Here is a 14,366-nt window from a genome sequence, read left to right on the forward strand (position 1 = left end):
TCTCTAACCCCATGCATTAAATAGTCATGAGAGTTAAACAATAAATAACTTATTCTTTTATTTGTCTGCTGGTTTTAGAGCCTTGAATTAACTTTTTCATGTTTTCTCAACAACCCAATGGGCCAGAATGGTGGCTCTTTCCTTGAAATGAAACCCAAAATGTTTGTTTTCAGCTGTTGAAACATTCAGATAAATATCACAATAGATTTGATAAAAGGGAGAAATTTTACATTGGAAAAGTAGCATTTTTGTGCAAGCCGTATTTTAGTTTAGTACTGTCATTTAGCTTCTCTGCAGAGACACTAGCTTTACTGTATTTCATTATTGATTTTTGATTTTTTTTCTGCCAGGTGCTTGATTCTCATCTCTTAAAACATATAAGCACATTAGCTCACAGTTTATCTATTTTTTTCTGCTGAATTAGTGAGATTACCTGCTTGATTGAAGCGTATCCTGAAGTATTTTCTGAGTTAAACTGAGTCAGTTATTGTCAAACTTAAGACAGTATAAATACTAGAGAAATTTTGTTTTTTTCTAAATTTGATAGATTAGACTTCCATTATTTTTCAGTTCTTTCTGTCAATATAGGTAATGAATAATGGTAGTTGTAATGATCAAATTGTTATGAGCATGATGAAAAGAGAAAGAATAAATGCATGTGAAGTATGAAAAATGCTTAATCTACTCTGAAAATCAACTATAAAGGGAAAAACTTTGAGATACATTGCCTTGTATGCATGGTACTGTATCCTTCTTTTTTGTTTTGTTTTTTCCCACTCTATTATTAAGCTCTAGACCTGCATTTTACGGTTGGATTTTCAATCTTAGTTTTGCCTGAAATCTAAACCAATGGCGTCAAGCTAAAAAAGCTTGACATAAAGATAACCCTGTTCCATCCACTTCCAATGACTTCATTACCTTACAAACTATCACAAAAGTGAATTCAAGGCAGTAGGTGAGGTCTACCCCCTTCCCTCGCATCCAAATTTATCTGTAAGGAGTAACTCCCAATTTCTTAACTGTGCAGGATACTATTTCACTGAGGGATTAGTGTTTTCCAAAAAGCATCCTTCTGGATAGCAAGACTGTGTTGTACCTCTCTTTGATGCCAAGTGCAAATATTCATCCCATAGTAACTGACAGTGATATGGATTGTGCACTACACATAAGCAATAGTAAAGCATTACTGTTGAAGGAAAAATATATGAGAGTTTCAGATTGCCTCTGGGTAGATAGTCTCTTCTCCTCTTGCCAGCTGCTTCTGCTGTCCTAGAACTTCCCTGCAGGAAAGAACAAAGCATGTTATCATGTATAATACAAGAAAAGGTAGGCACATTGCATTTGAAGCTTTCTCTGCTTTACGTTTATGACTGACTACTTAACATAGTTGAAGCTACAAAGAACAGATAAAATGGTGTTTCCAGTAAGTTATGTTCAACTACTGACATGGTACTCAGACACAGGTCTGACATACTGACCTGTGTGCAGTATATTCCATTCCAAAGTACTGCCGCATCACAGGAGGGGGTTAATCATGCACATTAGTTAAGATATTTGCTTTATACAGGTTCATTTTTAAATGTCTTAAGAAAAGTGATCGGCTTTCTGTGATGACAAGGCCTGGCTTTTCGTGGACATCATTCTGAGTATGCATGTGTGCCTGGCAGTGCCACACCACAGGCAACAAGAGAAGTGCATCTGTGGCCATTTCTAACCAGCAACACCCCCCCTCTCCCCCCATGTGCTGGGACTCAATAATGGCTTCTAAAATTTGAAAGAAGTAAAAGATGTCAGTGTGTCGTTGCCTTGTCCCAGCAGGGTGAAGCCCTTTCCACCTTCCCTGTCATTGGCTTGACTTTTGATCTTGAAGCTGTAAGGAGAAGGAGCAAGAAACCTTGTTTCTCTTGTTCTTTCACTCCACAGCTGTAAACTTACCATCCAATTAGATCCACAACAACTGGTGGAAAAACTGGTATCAGGGAAGAAGCATCCTTACTTGGGAATCTAGGGTCATAGTAGTTCAGTGTGTTGAGAAATAAGACTTATTTTCTTCTGATCACTCACATCACACAGAGGGCTTACAAGGATGTTTATTTGAGAGGCTGGGGGTGTCATTTTGTGCTTTAACCTGGCACATGCTGCAGAATGGTGGCCTGTAAGGTAGTTCTTAGGCGGATTGAAAATACACCACTTACAAAGGTGAAAAATGGGTGTAAAATGTGCTTGGCTAAAGGAAAAATTATGGGACTAGTATGGGATGACAAAGAACATTAAATGGATGGATTTCTGATCGCAGAGACTAATAGGGTGTCACTTGGTTTTCACTGATTGGAAATTGCGTTTTTAATTGAGAATTGTTCTTACCAAACTACAAAATTTCAGCAGTATTCTTGGCAAAATGTGGCCATCTTTGGTGTAAACAGAATAATGTCACGATGAATGGTAGACACATCTACTTTTTCTGTCCTCCTATAGTGATATCTTCTAATCCCAGGAACCTCCACTGTGGAGAAAAAGGACTGCAGGACAGGCTCTTGCTCCATCTCACATGCCCATATGTAAAACAGTCAGATATTTAAGGTGCTTTCCAACCCTAACTATTCTGTGATTCTATTTGATAATAAGGGTGAGCTTTCTGTCAACATTTTGCTTCTAAACCTTCAGGGGATGTTTATGTGAATATTTTATAGACATCCTCTCAGTGTTGGCTTAATAGGTGGCTTGAAAAAAGTGTTCTTTCCAAAATGAAACAAGGGCTCATATTCGTGTTACTTATGCAGTAACTCCAGATGCTCATTAAGCATCACTCTTTGTGTTGGGATTAAACTCCCCTAGCAGACGGAAGAAAGGGAAATTACGTTGCTGCAGCAACACTGAGCAGCTGTGTTTCTGTACAGATTCAGCAAATACAGTTCAACAGTCTGCAGGCCCATGTCGTGTCCCTCAGGACACAAGGATGCCTGCTTGTTGTGGGGTGTGGCCTCAGTTGGAGGGAACAGGGAAAGATCAGATTCCTGTGATCAGGATAATGGCCTAAGAAGTGTGGCGTATAGTTAAAAAGGAATCTTAGTTTGAATTTTTGCCATAGTTCTAACTTTGCCTTCACCAAACTTCCAGGTGTTACCATTTTTATAGAACTACGGTATTTCTCAGGTTTAAGTTTTCTTTAACCTTGTCTCTTACTGTCTTTTGCCTCAAGGGCTACATATGCATAATGCTTGTGGCTATTATAAAGTAGAAAGAAAAGCAGTGATATTATCTTCCCATTTTTCAATCTTCAAGCAAACTGATTGCTCTGCATTAGTTTCAGAATGACTTGGTGTTAAAACATGTATATGTTTTTTTTTCCTGTGGGTTTATGTTCTGGGTTTTTTCTGACTGCTAGCCTTCTGTACAGCCTCATTTCTGTACAGCTTGGTTGTTTCCTTTTTCTTATTCAGATCCATATAAGTAGGTACAAGAGCTTCAATTTCTGCAGCATCCAGCACCTGAAGGACCCTTCCTGTATCTGTGTTCCATAACAGCTTTGTCTTTCACTCCATATTATGTCTCCTGTTCTGTTGTACAGAATTCATTCTATCATTCTGTTACATCTGTAATTCTCATATTTATTATAAACTCAGTTAAGCATGATGGTTGCAGTTTGTGTGACAGGTGAAGAACAAAATTGAAATTGTGTTACCTAATAAACGTGTCATGAAAGCAAGTTTCTAATTCTAGGCTTTTAATTTTATTTACATTTACTTTAACAGAGTAACTGATGTGATAAAATGGAGGGTATGTTAAATTATCAAAAAGAGGTTGTCATGTACTATGGCAAAAAAATGGCAGTTGCACAGGAGATTTGATTTGGCAAGGCTTTGTATGTCTGCTCTCTTTATTGTTTCAAATAGACAAACCGCTCAGTTTGTTGTAATTGGGCATGAAACCTAGCACGCACTTTAGCGTAGACTTTGAAGTATGTGTGTTTTACAGTGTCTAAAAACCCCAAACAGTTTCAGTTCAGTCATTTATACTGCAAGAAAAAAAAAATACACGAAAAAGGATTAAGTTGGTAGAAGGCTGTAGAATGAGAAAAATAGTAATATGCTGACACCTAATATTCCCAATAATACTTACAGTAATTTGCACATCTCAACTTCAAGGTGTTAGTAAGAAGTTAGTATTGTCTCTTCTTTTAATTCTTCAGTAATGTGCAGTGATAATTATGCTTTTTTCAGGACAGGGTATGGGCCAATGTGGGAAAGAGTTTAAACTGTGTTATTGCCATGGTGGACAGATTACTCGAAAAAGACAACGTCAGCAACACTAAAGAGGGTGAAAATGATCCTTCAGCAGCAGATTGCAAGGTGTTTCATACAGGTGGTAAGCAAGCTTTTGTTTTTTTTAATCACTGACTAGAGTAAATAAACATGGAAAAAGTCACAGAAAAGCAATATAGAGAAGGGTCAGTAGTATCTTTCATGAGAGTGCCGATAGCAAGGTTTGCACAGTTCTAGCCTTGAAGGATGGAAGGCTATTTGTCAAATTATAGTTCCCTTGTGTGCTCAAACTTCTTGCTATGCTCTTTTTTTTTCTTTTTTTTTTCTGTGCTACAATGAAAACCTGTTGAAGCAACAGTGTTTTCCTTTGAAGGTTGATGTAGTTTAATTCATTTCAGATTTTACTTGAATATACTGTTTTAAGAAAAAAAAATGGAGTGTGTCTTACTTACAAGAAAGGTGAACGTTCTCTTTGTGTCATTCTCCTGTAAACTGTTATACTTTTCTGAAGTGTTACACTGATTTTTGTTTTCTGACTTGCTAAAATTCATTTTTCCCTGAATACAGGTGTCAGTGTGTGTCAATACTGAGGGCTAAGTAAAGTGATGCCATGAGATGTGAAGAAAACTTTATCCACAACAGGCCGTTGTCACCAAATCTTCTGATATCCTATGGCTACATTCCATATTGCTTTCTCTAAGCATAGATTAAATCTGATTCTGAAATCCCGCAAGACTTTGCGATGTGCAAGTGTGTTGGATAAAATGAAACAGCTCCTCAGTGATACTGGTGGGAGTCCAACTCTTCAGTTAAAAAAAAACAACAACCAAACAAACAAAAAAACTCCATAGAACAAACAAATGCCACAACTACTTTATTTTATGGAGCTTCAGATTTCCCTCTCCCTCTCCAGTCTGAAAAAAAATAATGACTTAGTATAATTCTTTCTGGATGCTTTTTGCCACTCTTAGCAAAGTAAATGTTTACAGATTTTCCTTCACTCTCTTCAACCCTGAACATGTCCTCTGTTGGTCTGTATAATCCATAAAATGTACATAAGCAGTCCATTGGAGTTACAAAAAACATGCTCTTAGCTTTGATTCAGGCTCACACCCTACACAGGCAAATGAAATATTGGTTACAGCTTTTAGCTCACAAAGCCAAAACCCCTTAAGAGTTACTTCCTTTTAGGTACTATAATAAGCAGTCATCAAATAGAATGAAAAGTACTTCTTGCTAAGGAATAATGGTTTGAAAATTATAGATGTGTTTCATTCGGCTGGGTTGTCTTGTGGAGCTGACAGGCCAAGGACACAAAAAATATGAAGATGTTACGGCACTGGAATAAATTACTCCTTTTTTTGTTTCCCCCTTCATTTCGGGGACTTCCCTTTTCTCTTGAATCAGTACAAGTTTTCTTCTGTGAGAGCACAATCAGTGCTTCTGATGAGTTGTGCTGAGTGTTCTGCCACATGGAAACTGCAGATTTGTGGGGCAGATCACTGTTTTCATGTTCTCCTTTATGAGGAAGACATAATTTCCCAATGATATTTTCATGAGAGCATCTTGCAGTGCCTTTGACAATTTATAGGACTTTCAAGGTCATGGAGAAATGGAGATGTTTTAAAATTCCTTTCTTTTATAGGACTAACTTAAAGGATGGAACTTTCTGAAGAGCCAGCCAGGTTTTTGGCACACACCATCCAAAATTGCTTGCCTGATGATTTTCAAAACCGTTGCCTTTGGTGCCAGAATTTTTCATGCTTGACTTCTCTATGAGAGTGGGGGTTTATATGGGCTTTTTTAATCTGCATCCTCTCTCTGAAGTTTGATGTGAAGCCTTAAAGACTCACCGTGAAACACCTACATAGAGGTTGAGATTCTAAGTTTAGGGTTATAAATTCTACCTTAATTCTTCTCCATTTTACATCCGAAGCCTGGTTTGTATGGGCTCATAACTTTTTCCTAGATATAAAGTCATACCGTGTTTACACCCAGAAATATATTTCTCAAATTACAATTTTATGCTACGTACAATTCACAAACATTACATATACAGAAAGCTTGTTGTATCTTGCAATTATATTATACCATAATTTGAGCATAACGTTTCATCAACAGTGCAAATATATGGGCACAGATAGATCTTTGATTCTGAAACTGCTTCAGTGCTGGAGTTGAGCTGAAGAAACATTGTACTGATGTTTGTAAGAAAAATGGGGAATACCCAGGGTTTGAGCAAAACAATGAAAAGTGCACCATAAATATAGGATGAAATATTTGCTTATATTAGTGAACCTGACTGTTTCAATACTTTATTTTTGTACCATATAACAATGATAAAGATGAAAAAGACTGCATGCGTGTTCATTTTAGATGACAGAAGACATTATGACAGTAACTTGATGCACTAGCATATTCCTATAACAATAGATGTTTTCATAACATGTATTCAGAGCTTCCTAAGATAGGTTTATATTTGCAGTCTCAGCGTTGACATCATGTGATCTTATTCTCTTTTTTCCACCACCCCCAACCCCGAACATTTATTGTGTGGACTTTTTGTCATTAGAAATATCAGTGGCACTTTTTTCTCGTGCTTACCTTTCAGTATGAATTATACCTTCCTTAGCCTAACTTTTCATGCAGTCTGACCTTTGAGTGTATTCTTAAGACTGAATTTGAGTTATCAGTTACCAAGGTAACATGCTGTGGTTTCATCAGTTGCAGGATTATGATTTCTCTGCAGGATAAATCGAGAAGAGTAGATGGATTTTAAAGGAGAGGGAGGATTTTTATTGTTTCAACTCCAGAGCGGTTTGTCTCAGAGAACTACTTGACAACATTAAATCCTTTTTATTTTTGCCTCTTCTTTTTCCATGAGAGTCAGAATGTGAAAGCATGTCCTGCAGCATTAGAGGTGCCAGTGAAACATGGTAGTTTGCTCTTATGCTTACACTGTCCCTAACAGGTCTCCGTGTGTAGCTGTGCTGCTAAAAGAATCTGTTGGTTCCATCTGCTCCTTGTACCACACCATCAGAATTACCACCAAGCCATTCCTCCGCTGGCTCTGTGCAAGTACTCCCTGTTTTTCTACATGCAAAATTCACCACATGATCTCGGGCAATTTAAGCTGGCAGTGTGATTGTACCTGGATTTTGCCTGAAGTGAATTACGGAACCATAAACTATGTTGCTGGGCAGATGAATGGACCAATGGTAACCTTCAGCAGAGGTAGCAAAGAGCGCCTGGGAAATGGTGCCATATTTCCTAGCTAGAATGAAGGGAAACATCTGTTCATAGCCACATTGCTGCAGGCATGTGTGGGTTAATTTTTGTTGAATAATCTGATACCTGGTGGGGACTCAAAGTCTAGATTCAACCTTTCTGTCTTTCAGTTCATCCCTCCTAATGCAGTGCTGGTAGAAAAGTGAAATAAAGCTGTGTTCTGGTTTTGTTTGCATCCTCAGAAGAAGAGCTTTTAGTGTAAGTTACCATTTAGTCAGGAAAATGAAGAATTCTCCCTTGGTCTGTATTCGCATGAGTAGCAGATATTTATTTTGTGGAGACAAAAGACTTGTGAAAAACTTTCTCTTCTCTTTGCTTTCCTCACATTTTTCTTTCCTGTTCTCTTAGGCTTGCCTTTACTTCAGCTCTATTTCTGCACATTTTTTTCTTTTCCCCCACACTTTTGTATCATCCTGCTCTTTTTGATAGAGTACTTACCTGGGCTATATGTAGCCCAGCATATAATTCCAGTGCTTTCTCCAAGTAATTTGGCTAATAAAGGAAGCTTAAAAATGTGTAAAGGGAAAGGAATACTATTTAACTGAATCAACAAACTAATTTTTAAATAGGTGCACAACACTTCTAGAGTGAGTTTTATCCATTACTCCTATGTTTTGAGTATTTTAGATTTCCTTAGCTTAATGTCTGTTATTGTCATTGCTGCTTTTTTCTGTTTTCCTTGTGACTGAAGCTGCGGACACACTTGTATATGTAACATTAGATGGTTTCCATTTTCACTATTAATCCATGTGACAGTATAGAAAGTCTCAGATGATTGCAATGGAATAATAAATACCCAAGATTTCAAGATTGTTCTTCTGGACACCCAAACTGTGCAAAGCAACTGCTATTACATTAACTGCAGAAACACCAGGAAGACTTATGCAGGCTTTTGCAAATTTTTGGTATTCCTTTGAGAAATGCCACAGAATTATGAGCATAAAACCTCATTCTTTCTTCAAAGAGCTTAGCTCTCATACTAAAGTTAAACTGAGCTCCAAGAGCAGAGTGGCAATATGGGGTAGGAAGCTGACCTTTCTATGCTGCCAAGTTTAATACTTGAGCTCTACTAAGTCAGTTTTTAAGCCTCTCAAGAAAGAAAATAAAAAAGTCAGAAGGATGTTCCTGTCCTAGGTGAGTAAATTCATACTGTGGATTAATAGTACCATGATGTTTACATTGCCTACTTTGAGGGGTTTACTGCTGTTTTGTGTTGGTTGTTTTGTTTGCCTTTTTCCATAGGGCAGATTTTGCCTAATGTTCGATCTGTGATGTTGAGACAACTCAATTACATCCTTTGAGCTCTATTATTTCAATCCTATCATGGATTATTTGTATATCCAGGTAGTAAGGGGGGGTAAGTGGTTAGCTACAGTGAAAAGTTGTGGGTAGCTGCTGTTGCATTCATTACCATATGTCTGTACGGCCCTCTGTTATGCTTTCTTTTGCTTTTAATTCTGTATTCAGTTTTTAACTTCATACCACTTATATTTTGAGGTGACTTGAATCCTTCAAAGATTTCCACTGATTTTTAAGTGGTGCAGACAGCAGTGGCAGAATTGGCTTTTTACTCTGTTGCCAGGGCAGAAGGAGATAGAAGTCAAATTCCAAAGCCTCGGAGCTTTTCCTGTTTTATTACCAGCACATTTTAATAAGCACTTCAATGGGTCTGACTTTGAACAGAGCAGAAGCTTGCTTTTCTGCCAAACTCTATCAAATGTAACATGCAGTTTGACATATTGCAACTTGAATATTAGCACATGGAAATGACTAGCTGGGTGCTAAACAGGTCATTTGCCTGTACAGGCATGCTGATTAAGAGAACATGGGACTGATGGGTGTTTTCTGGCAACAAAAGGGCAAATCCTGTCATAAACTGACCTTCCAAAGCCCTCTGTTAGCAATGAAAGTGGAGTATTACTGGTGCTTTGCTGCACATATTCATATGTTTTAATCATACACTAACTGCATAGTGGTGATACCACTTCTTTTAATTTCATTCTTCCATTTTCCATTTTAATGTGTTTGGCTTTTATGTCCTTAGTTTCCTTTCCAGTGGCTGACTAGAACAATTTTTGAATTGAGTTTCCTTGCTTCATCAATGGGCTTTGACTCATCGTTGGATATTCCAAACAGTACATAGAATCAGCAAGCTTGGAAGAGACCTTTAAGTTCATAAAGTCCAACTGTTACCTCAGGACTACCAAGTCCACCACTAACATGCTGCCTTTGTCATTTTAGCAACCTGACAGTTATCCTGTAGTCTCCTTATTGCTTCTGTTCTTGTTCCTAATGTCTTTTTTGAGATGCTTACTCTTCAGTCTTCTTCAAAAGATTTTCCATGGTATCAAGGACAGAAACCTTGTGATTTGTCACCTGAAGTGTCAATATGTGAGTTCTTGAATGTGTTGAACACAAAAGTGATTCTGAAAAGCTATCATTATTCTGTGCTGTAGCAGAGGTCCTGAGCCATGGCTGGCCCTCTGTACCTTCTTTACAGCAACAGTTGATTCTGAGCTGACTGCCAGTTTTCTCATGAAGCAGGAGTAGTAGGGCATCTTGCATCTCTCCCCAAATTCAGATGTGTAAGCAGTAGCTTTTACCCAAACAGTATCCTCACATGTCAACGATGTTGTGGCAAGTTAGGTCTAAGCCTGATTTTAGACCAGGGATTTAAAGCTCCCTTTACAAATAATAGCTTTTTATTATTTTTATTCATTTTCCATATTGATGCCTTGCATACAAGACAGTTTTATTTTCTGAATTCTACTGAGTCTTCTTGTAAGCTTCAAAAAAATACAGGGTTTTTTTACGTTTCAGTAACTTCAGTTTCACCGTGCTTCTCAGTTTCAAGGAGCAACTTAAAAGCTGTTGTACTTGCTATTAAGCAAGTGCTTCTGATTAATATTTTGAGCTCTGTGCATTATTAATGAATGACCCTGATTTATATTCTTGCTGAAGTATTTCCAACAGGATATTCTGCATAACAAGTGACATATGGTGATTTTTAACAGACCGAAGATTGAGCAGCTGTATAGATTTCTCTTTAGAGTTGTCCTTTCTAAGATCCTGGTCTCAGCATAAGATATATCTCGTATTTTGAACTTAACACACAAAACTTGCTTTCAAATTAATGGATAGACATGGGAATATACTAGTCCGTGCATAAATTTTCTGTTTTCAAGAAACAGTGCAATCCCTCTCTTAGATTTACTAACTAGCTCCACCTTCTGGGGATTGGACATCCTTACTAATTTTGAGCAGGGATTTTCAGTGTGAGGAAGGAGTAGGATGGTAGCTATGGATAACTTAATCACAAGAGGCTTTCGTTTTGTCTTCTTTCCTTTTGGCAAGTACAATACTATTTATATTCTATAATAAAATAATTTCTCTTTCCTCAGTCATTAGGGTAATATTTCCAACAAATTTTCAGTTTTTTATTGTTTTCTACAAAACAAAATATATGTATAAGTAAAGCTCTGCATTCTTTGCGACTTTAAGTACTCAATAGGATTTATTTTTAATATATATAGCATGAATGCCCTTCAATAAAAAAATGGCCTTGAGAATTTCAGATCTTTGGATTCCTTGTTAATACAACTGTTACTGACAAAAATTACTCTAGTAAGTTAGTATTCCAGACACATAATTTCCCCAAAAACAGCCTTGTGAGAAAATGATCTTGAAGGTACTAAAAGGTATGTGCAAAATAATTTGGAAAATAATAATAGAAGGTGGTTATCAGTTGTTTACTGCCAATCTGGAGGGCTATATGAGGTAGAATCCACTTACATTTGTTCTGGGTCTGGTGTTATTCAGTATTTTCATTACTGACTTAGCTTATGAAATATGAATGATGCTTATAAAATTTGCAGATGCTTAAGGCTGGGAGAGGCTTTAAGCACCATGGGAGCAGGATTAGAATGGATCTTGATGAAATGGAGCACTGAAATACTAGGATAACAGCTCAGTAAGGGCAAGTACAAAGTTATGTTCATAAAGAAGCAGAAATACACTGCGGATTGACTGGTTAAGTTTGGGAGCTCAGTAGAGTCAGATCTAAGTATTATGTGACCAGTATGTGACCCCCTCTTTTATGAACAAGAGTGTCAGTAAAGGTTTTTAGCCCTGCCCACATAATCTGAAATTGTAATAGCAGGTTCACAAAGTGTGGCTAGTTCAAGAAATTCAGCTTTTTCTCTCTTGCCCTGGCTGTCAGTGTACTTGCGAGGTCCTTGGCTATGTCTGTATCCAGCTCTGCTTTCCCATGAAAATAGAACATGTCTACTTATCAGTACCTTGAGATCTGCTTTAAAGTGGCCAGGTATGATCTTTTTCATTATTTGCTCAAGTTGGAAGCAGAAAAGAAATTCTATTTTAGTCACATACAGCCCTGTTGACAGGTTCAGTAGGCGTTTCATCTTTTGATCTTGTTCTGCTGCAGTTGCTTTCCTTGGAATTTATTTATTGATTAATTTAATAAATTGCTATAATTTAAGACTCAAAAGGAGAGTTTAAATTGTCTGGTCTGTCTAGTCTGACTTTCAGTATGTCACACCTTCTTGTTTACCTTATTTCTAAAATTGACTGTGTCTCACAGTAGCCTCTGGCCTTTGGTTGTTCTTTCACTTTTGTTCCCTTGTTAGTACTTGTTATTTTCTCCTCATGAAGAGGGGACATCAAGTTGCTGCTCAGCCTTTTTGATAGGCTTTAAAGAGATTAAACTACTCTAAGTCTTGCAAGCTCTTGGGTTTTTTTCAGCAGTCTCCTTAAAATGTGTACACCAGATCTTGGCACATGGCGTGTAAGTGCTGTCTTAGTCAGTGGCATGTATAAGATCACCTCTTTTTGCTGGAGCATGAAATAGGGGATGGCTTATGTTCTATTTTGTTCATGATGGCTCTAAATTCATAACTGCGAGTGGTTCTTCAGTCTGTATTACTCACAATTAAATATGTATGACTGTGTTAGAATGCATGTTGCCTGATCACAAAAACATTATTTGCAGAGGAACTCAAGTTGTTCTCTGTGACTGCTCTGTCCTTGTTCCTATTTCCTCATTCCTGCACTTTTTCTTTTCTTTTTTTTTCAGTTTCTCCTGGCTTTCAAAGTTCTATCCAGTCTTCTTGGCTACAGTTGTATTAATTTAGCTACTTTTCTGGAGCATAGCCAAATTGACTTTGCAACAGGCAGCTATGTCTTCCTGCCTAAAGAACTTCTCCAGAACTAATGAGTATTTCATTGGCCTGACTCAGAATGTTACCTGAAACAATGTACTGTTGTCTTCCATCTAATTACAATTTAAATGGAACAGATTTTAATTATCATTGACTCTTAATTACACTAATCTACAGAAAATATGAGTAAGCGATGGACTGTGTTGTCAGTTACACTCCCTATTTTTATATAGATTCTTCTGCAGTGTTGTTTTCTCTTTTATTTTGAACTGTAACAATGAAACTGAGATGCAGATTCTCAAGGAGGGTGGTTTTTTTATTGTCATTTGATCAGCTTGGAGAGGTAGGCAAACCTATGTGCAACTACCATGCAGGTATGGTTTTATTAAGTCCTGGAAAATTCAGGAACAGCTTGGGAATTAGGCAAGTTAGAGTAAGCTGTTTCGATTTTCCTCCGTTCCTAGACATCACTTCATTTCATTTGTAATATATTAAGGAGTCCTGTTTTTCAAGCATTTTCACTGGCTTATGTTTCCTGATATTTCTAGCATGTATTTTAATAGAGCAAAACGTATGACAGAAGTCCTAAATCTCTCCACTTGAAGTACCTAAAAAAAAAAAAAGAGTTCAGTATATCTAGATATTTAAAGAGAACAATCTAAAGAGAGGCTAAAAAGAAAAAGAATGTGACCTGAACGTTAACATTTTTTCCAGCCTATATATCAAACAGATAATACCCTTCCAGATACCTGTTTATTCTTGTTTTGCTTTCTGGCACTCACTTTTTCTTAATTATAGTCTCTTCCGTCTGTTTTTTGGTGGTACTCTGTTTGTTTAGATAACAAGCTGTTAGTGCTGGAAACAATAGGAAATCTTCATCTCCACAGTATTCATCTTGTGCTAAATGTGTTTTCATGTGTATCCCTGTATGCTCTGTTTATGACACTTTAATGCAAGTTTTACAGAGAGGTTAGGTCTGTTAAAAAGTCATTGTTTCAGGATATAGTTGGATTCAGGCAAAGGATTTAGCCTCAGTCTTGGTGGTATGCTGGATTTCTACCTCCAACACCTCTGATGTTCTTTGCTGTACTGCAGCAGTTAGGATAGAGTTGCAGAGTTGTAAAATGTAGGACAATCTATGCAGCCACTGCAGCCCTCTTTTCATTCTGAAAAGCATTGTAATCGCAAGTTTTCTGTTTTGGAACAAATATTTTATCTTGTTCTAGGTGACTGGTATGAGCAGCTATATCCCCTGGTGATTACACTGAAGGACTGCATGGGAGAAGTGGTGACCAGGGCAAAGCAATCAATGGCATTTGTTCTGCTCCAGGAACTTGCCTGTGGTTTGCCACAGTGTTTGATGCTGACCCTAAGAAGAGACATTGTCTTTAGTCAAGCAGTAGGTTGTTTTGTGTCACTTATCTCCTACTGTTGCTATAATTAAGCATTTTATTCATGCCAGTGTTTGTGATTTTCTGTTGGTTTTTTTTTTCCTCTTCTCAGTTTAACACAACTTTTTTTCCTATATTTGCCATTACATCCACTTAATTATGTTATAATGTGATAGGGAAAATAATAGTAGATGGAAATCCATAGTAACTGTATCACTGAGTTAAGAAGGTCTGCAATGGACCGGAAA

The 14,366-nt window shown here is 37.3% G+C and overlaps 1 protein-coding gene across 10 annotated transcripts in view; it reads left to right on the forward strand.

Moving 5' to 3' along the window:
* INPP4B (inositol polyphosphate-4-phosphatase type II B) overlaps positions 1-14,366 on the forward strand; it is a 309,539-nt gene that overhangs the window by 246,614 nt on the left and 48,559 nt on the right. For all 10 annotated transcript variants that reach the window (XM_061441944.1, XM_061441955.1, XM_061441896.1 and 7 more), the window contains 2 exons: positions 4,221-4,365; positions 13,954-14,126. In XM_061441944.1, coding sequence (XP_061297928.1) covers positions 4,221-4,365; positions 13,954-14,126 — 318 coding nt within the window. The remainder of the gene's footprint in view (positions 1-4,220; positions 4,366-13,953; positions 14,127-14,366) is intronic.

The sequence above is a fragment of the Pezoporus flaviventris genome, unplaced genomic scaffold (genome assembly GCF_033815535.1).
Source record: "Pezoporus flaviventris isolate CSIRO_AGI_PZ_B2104156 unplaced genomic scaffold, CSIRO_AGI_Pfla_v1 ptg000002l, whole genome shotgun sequence".
NCBI lineage: Eukaryota > Metazoa > Chordata > Aves > Psittaciformes > Psittacidae > Pezoporus > Pezoporus flaviventris.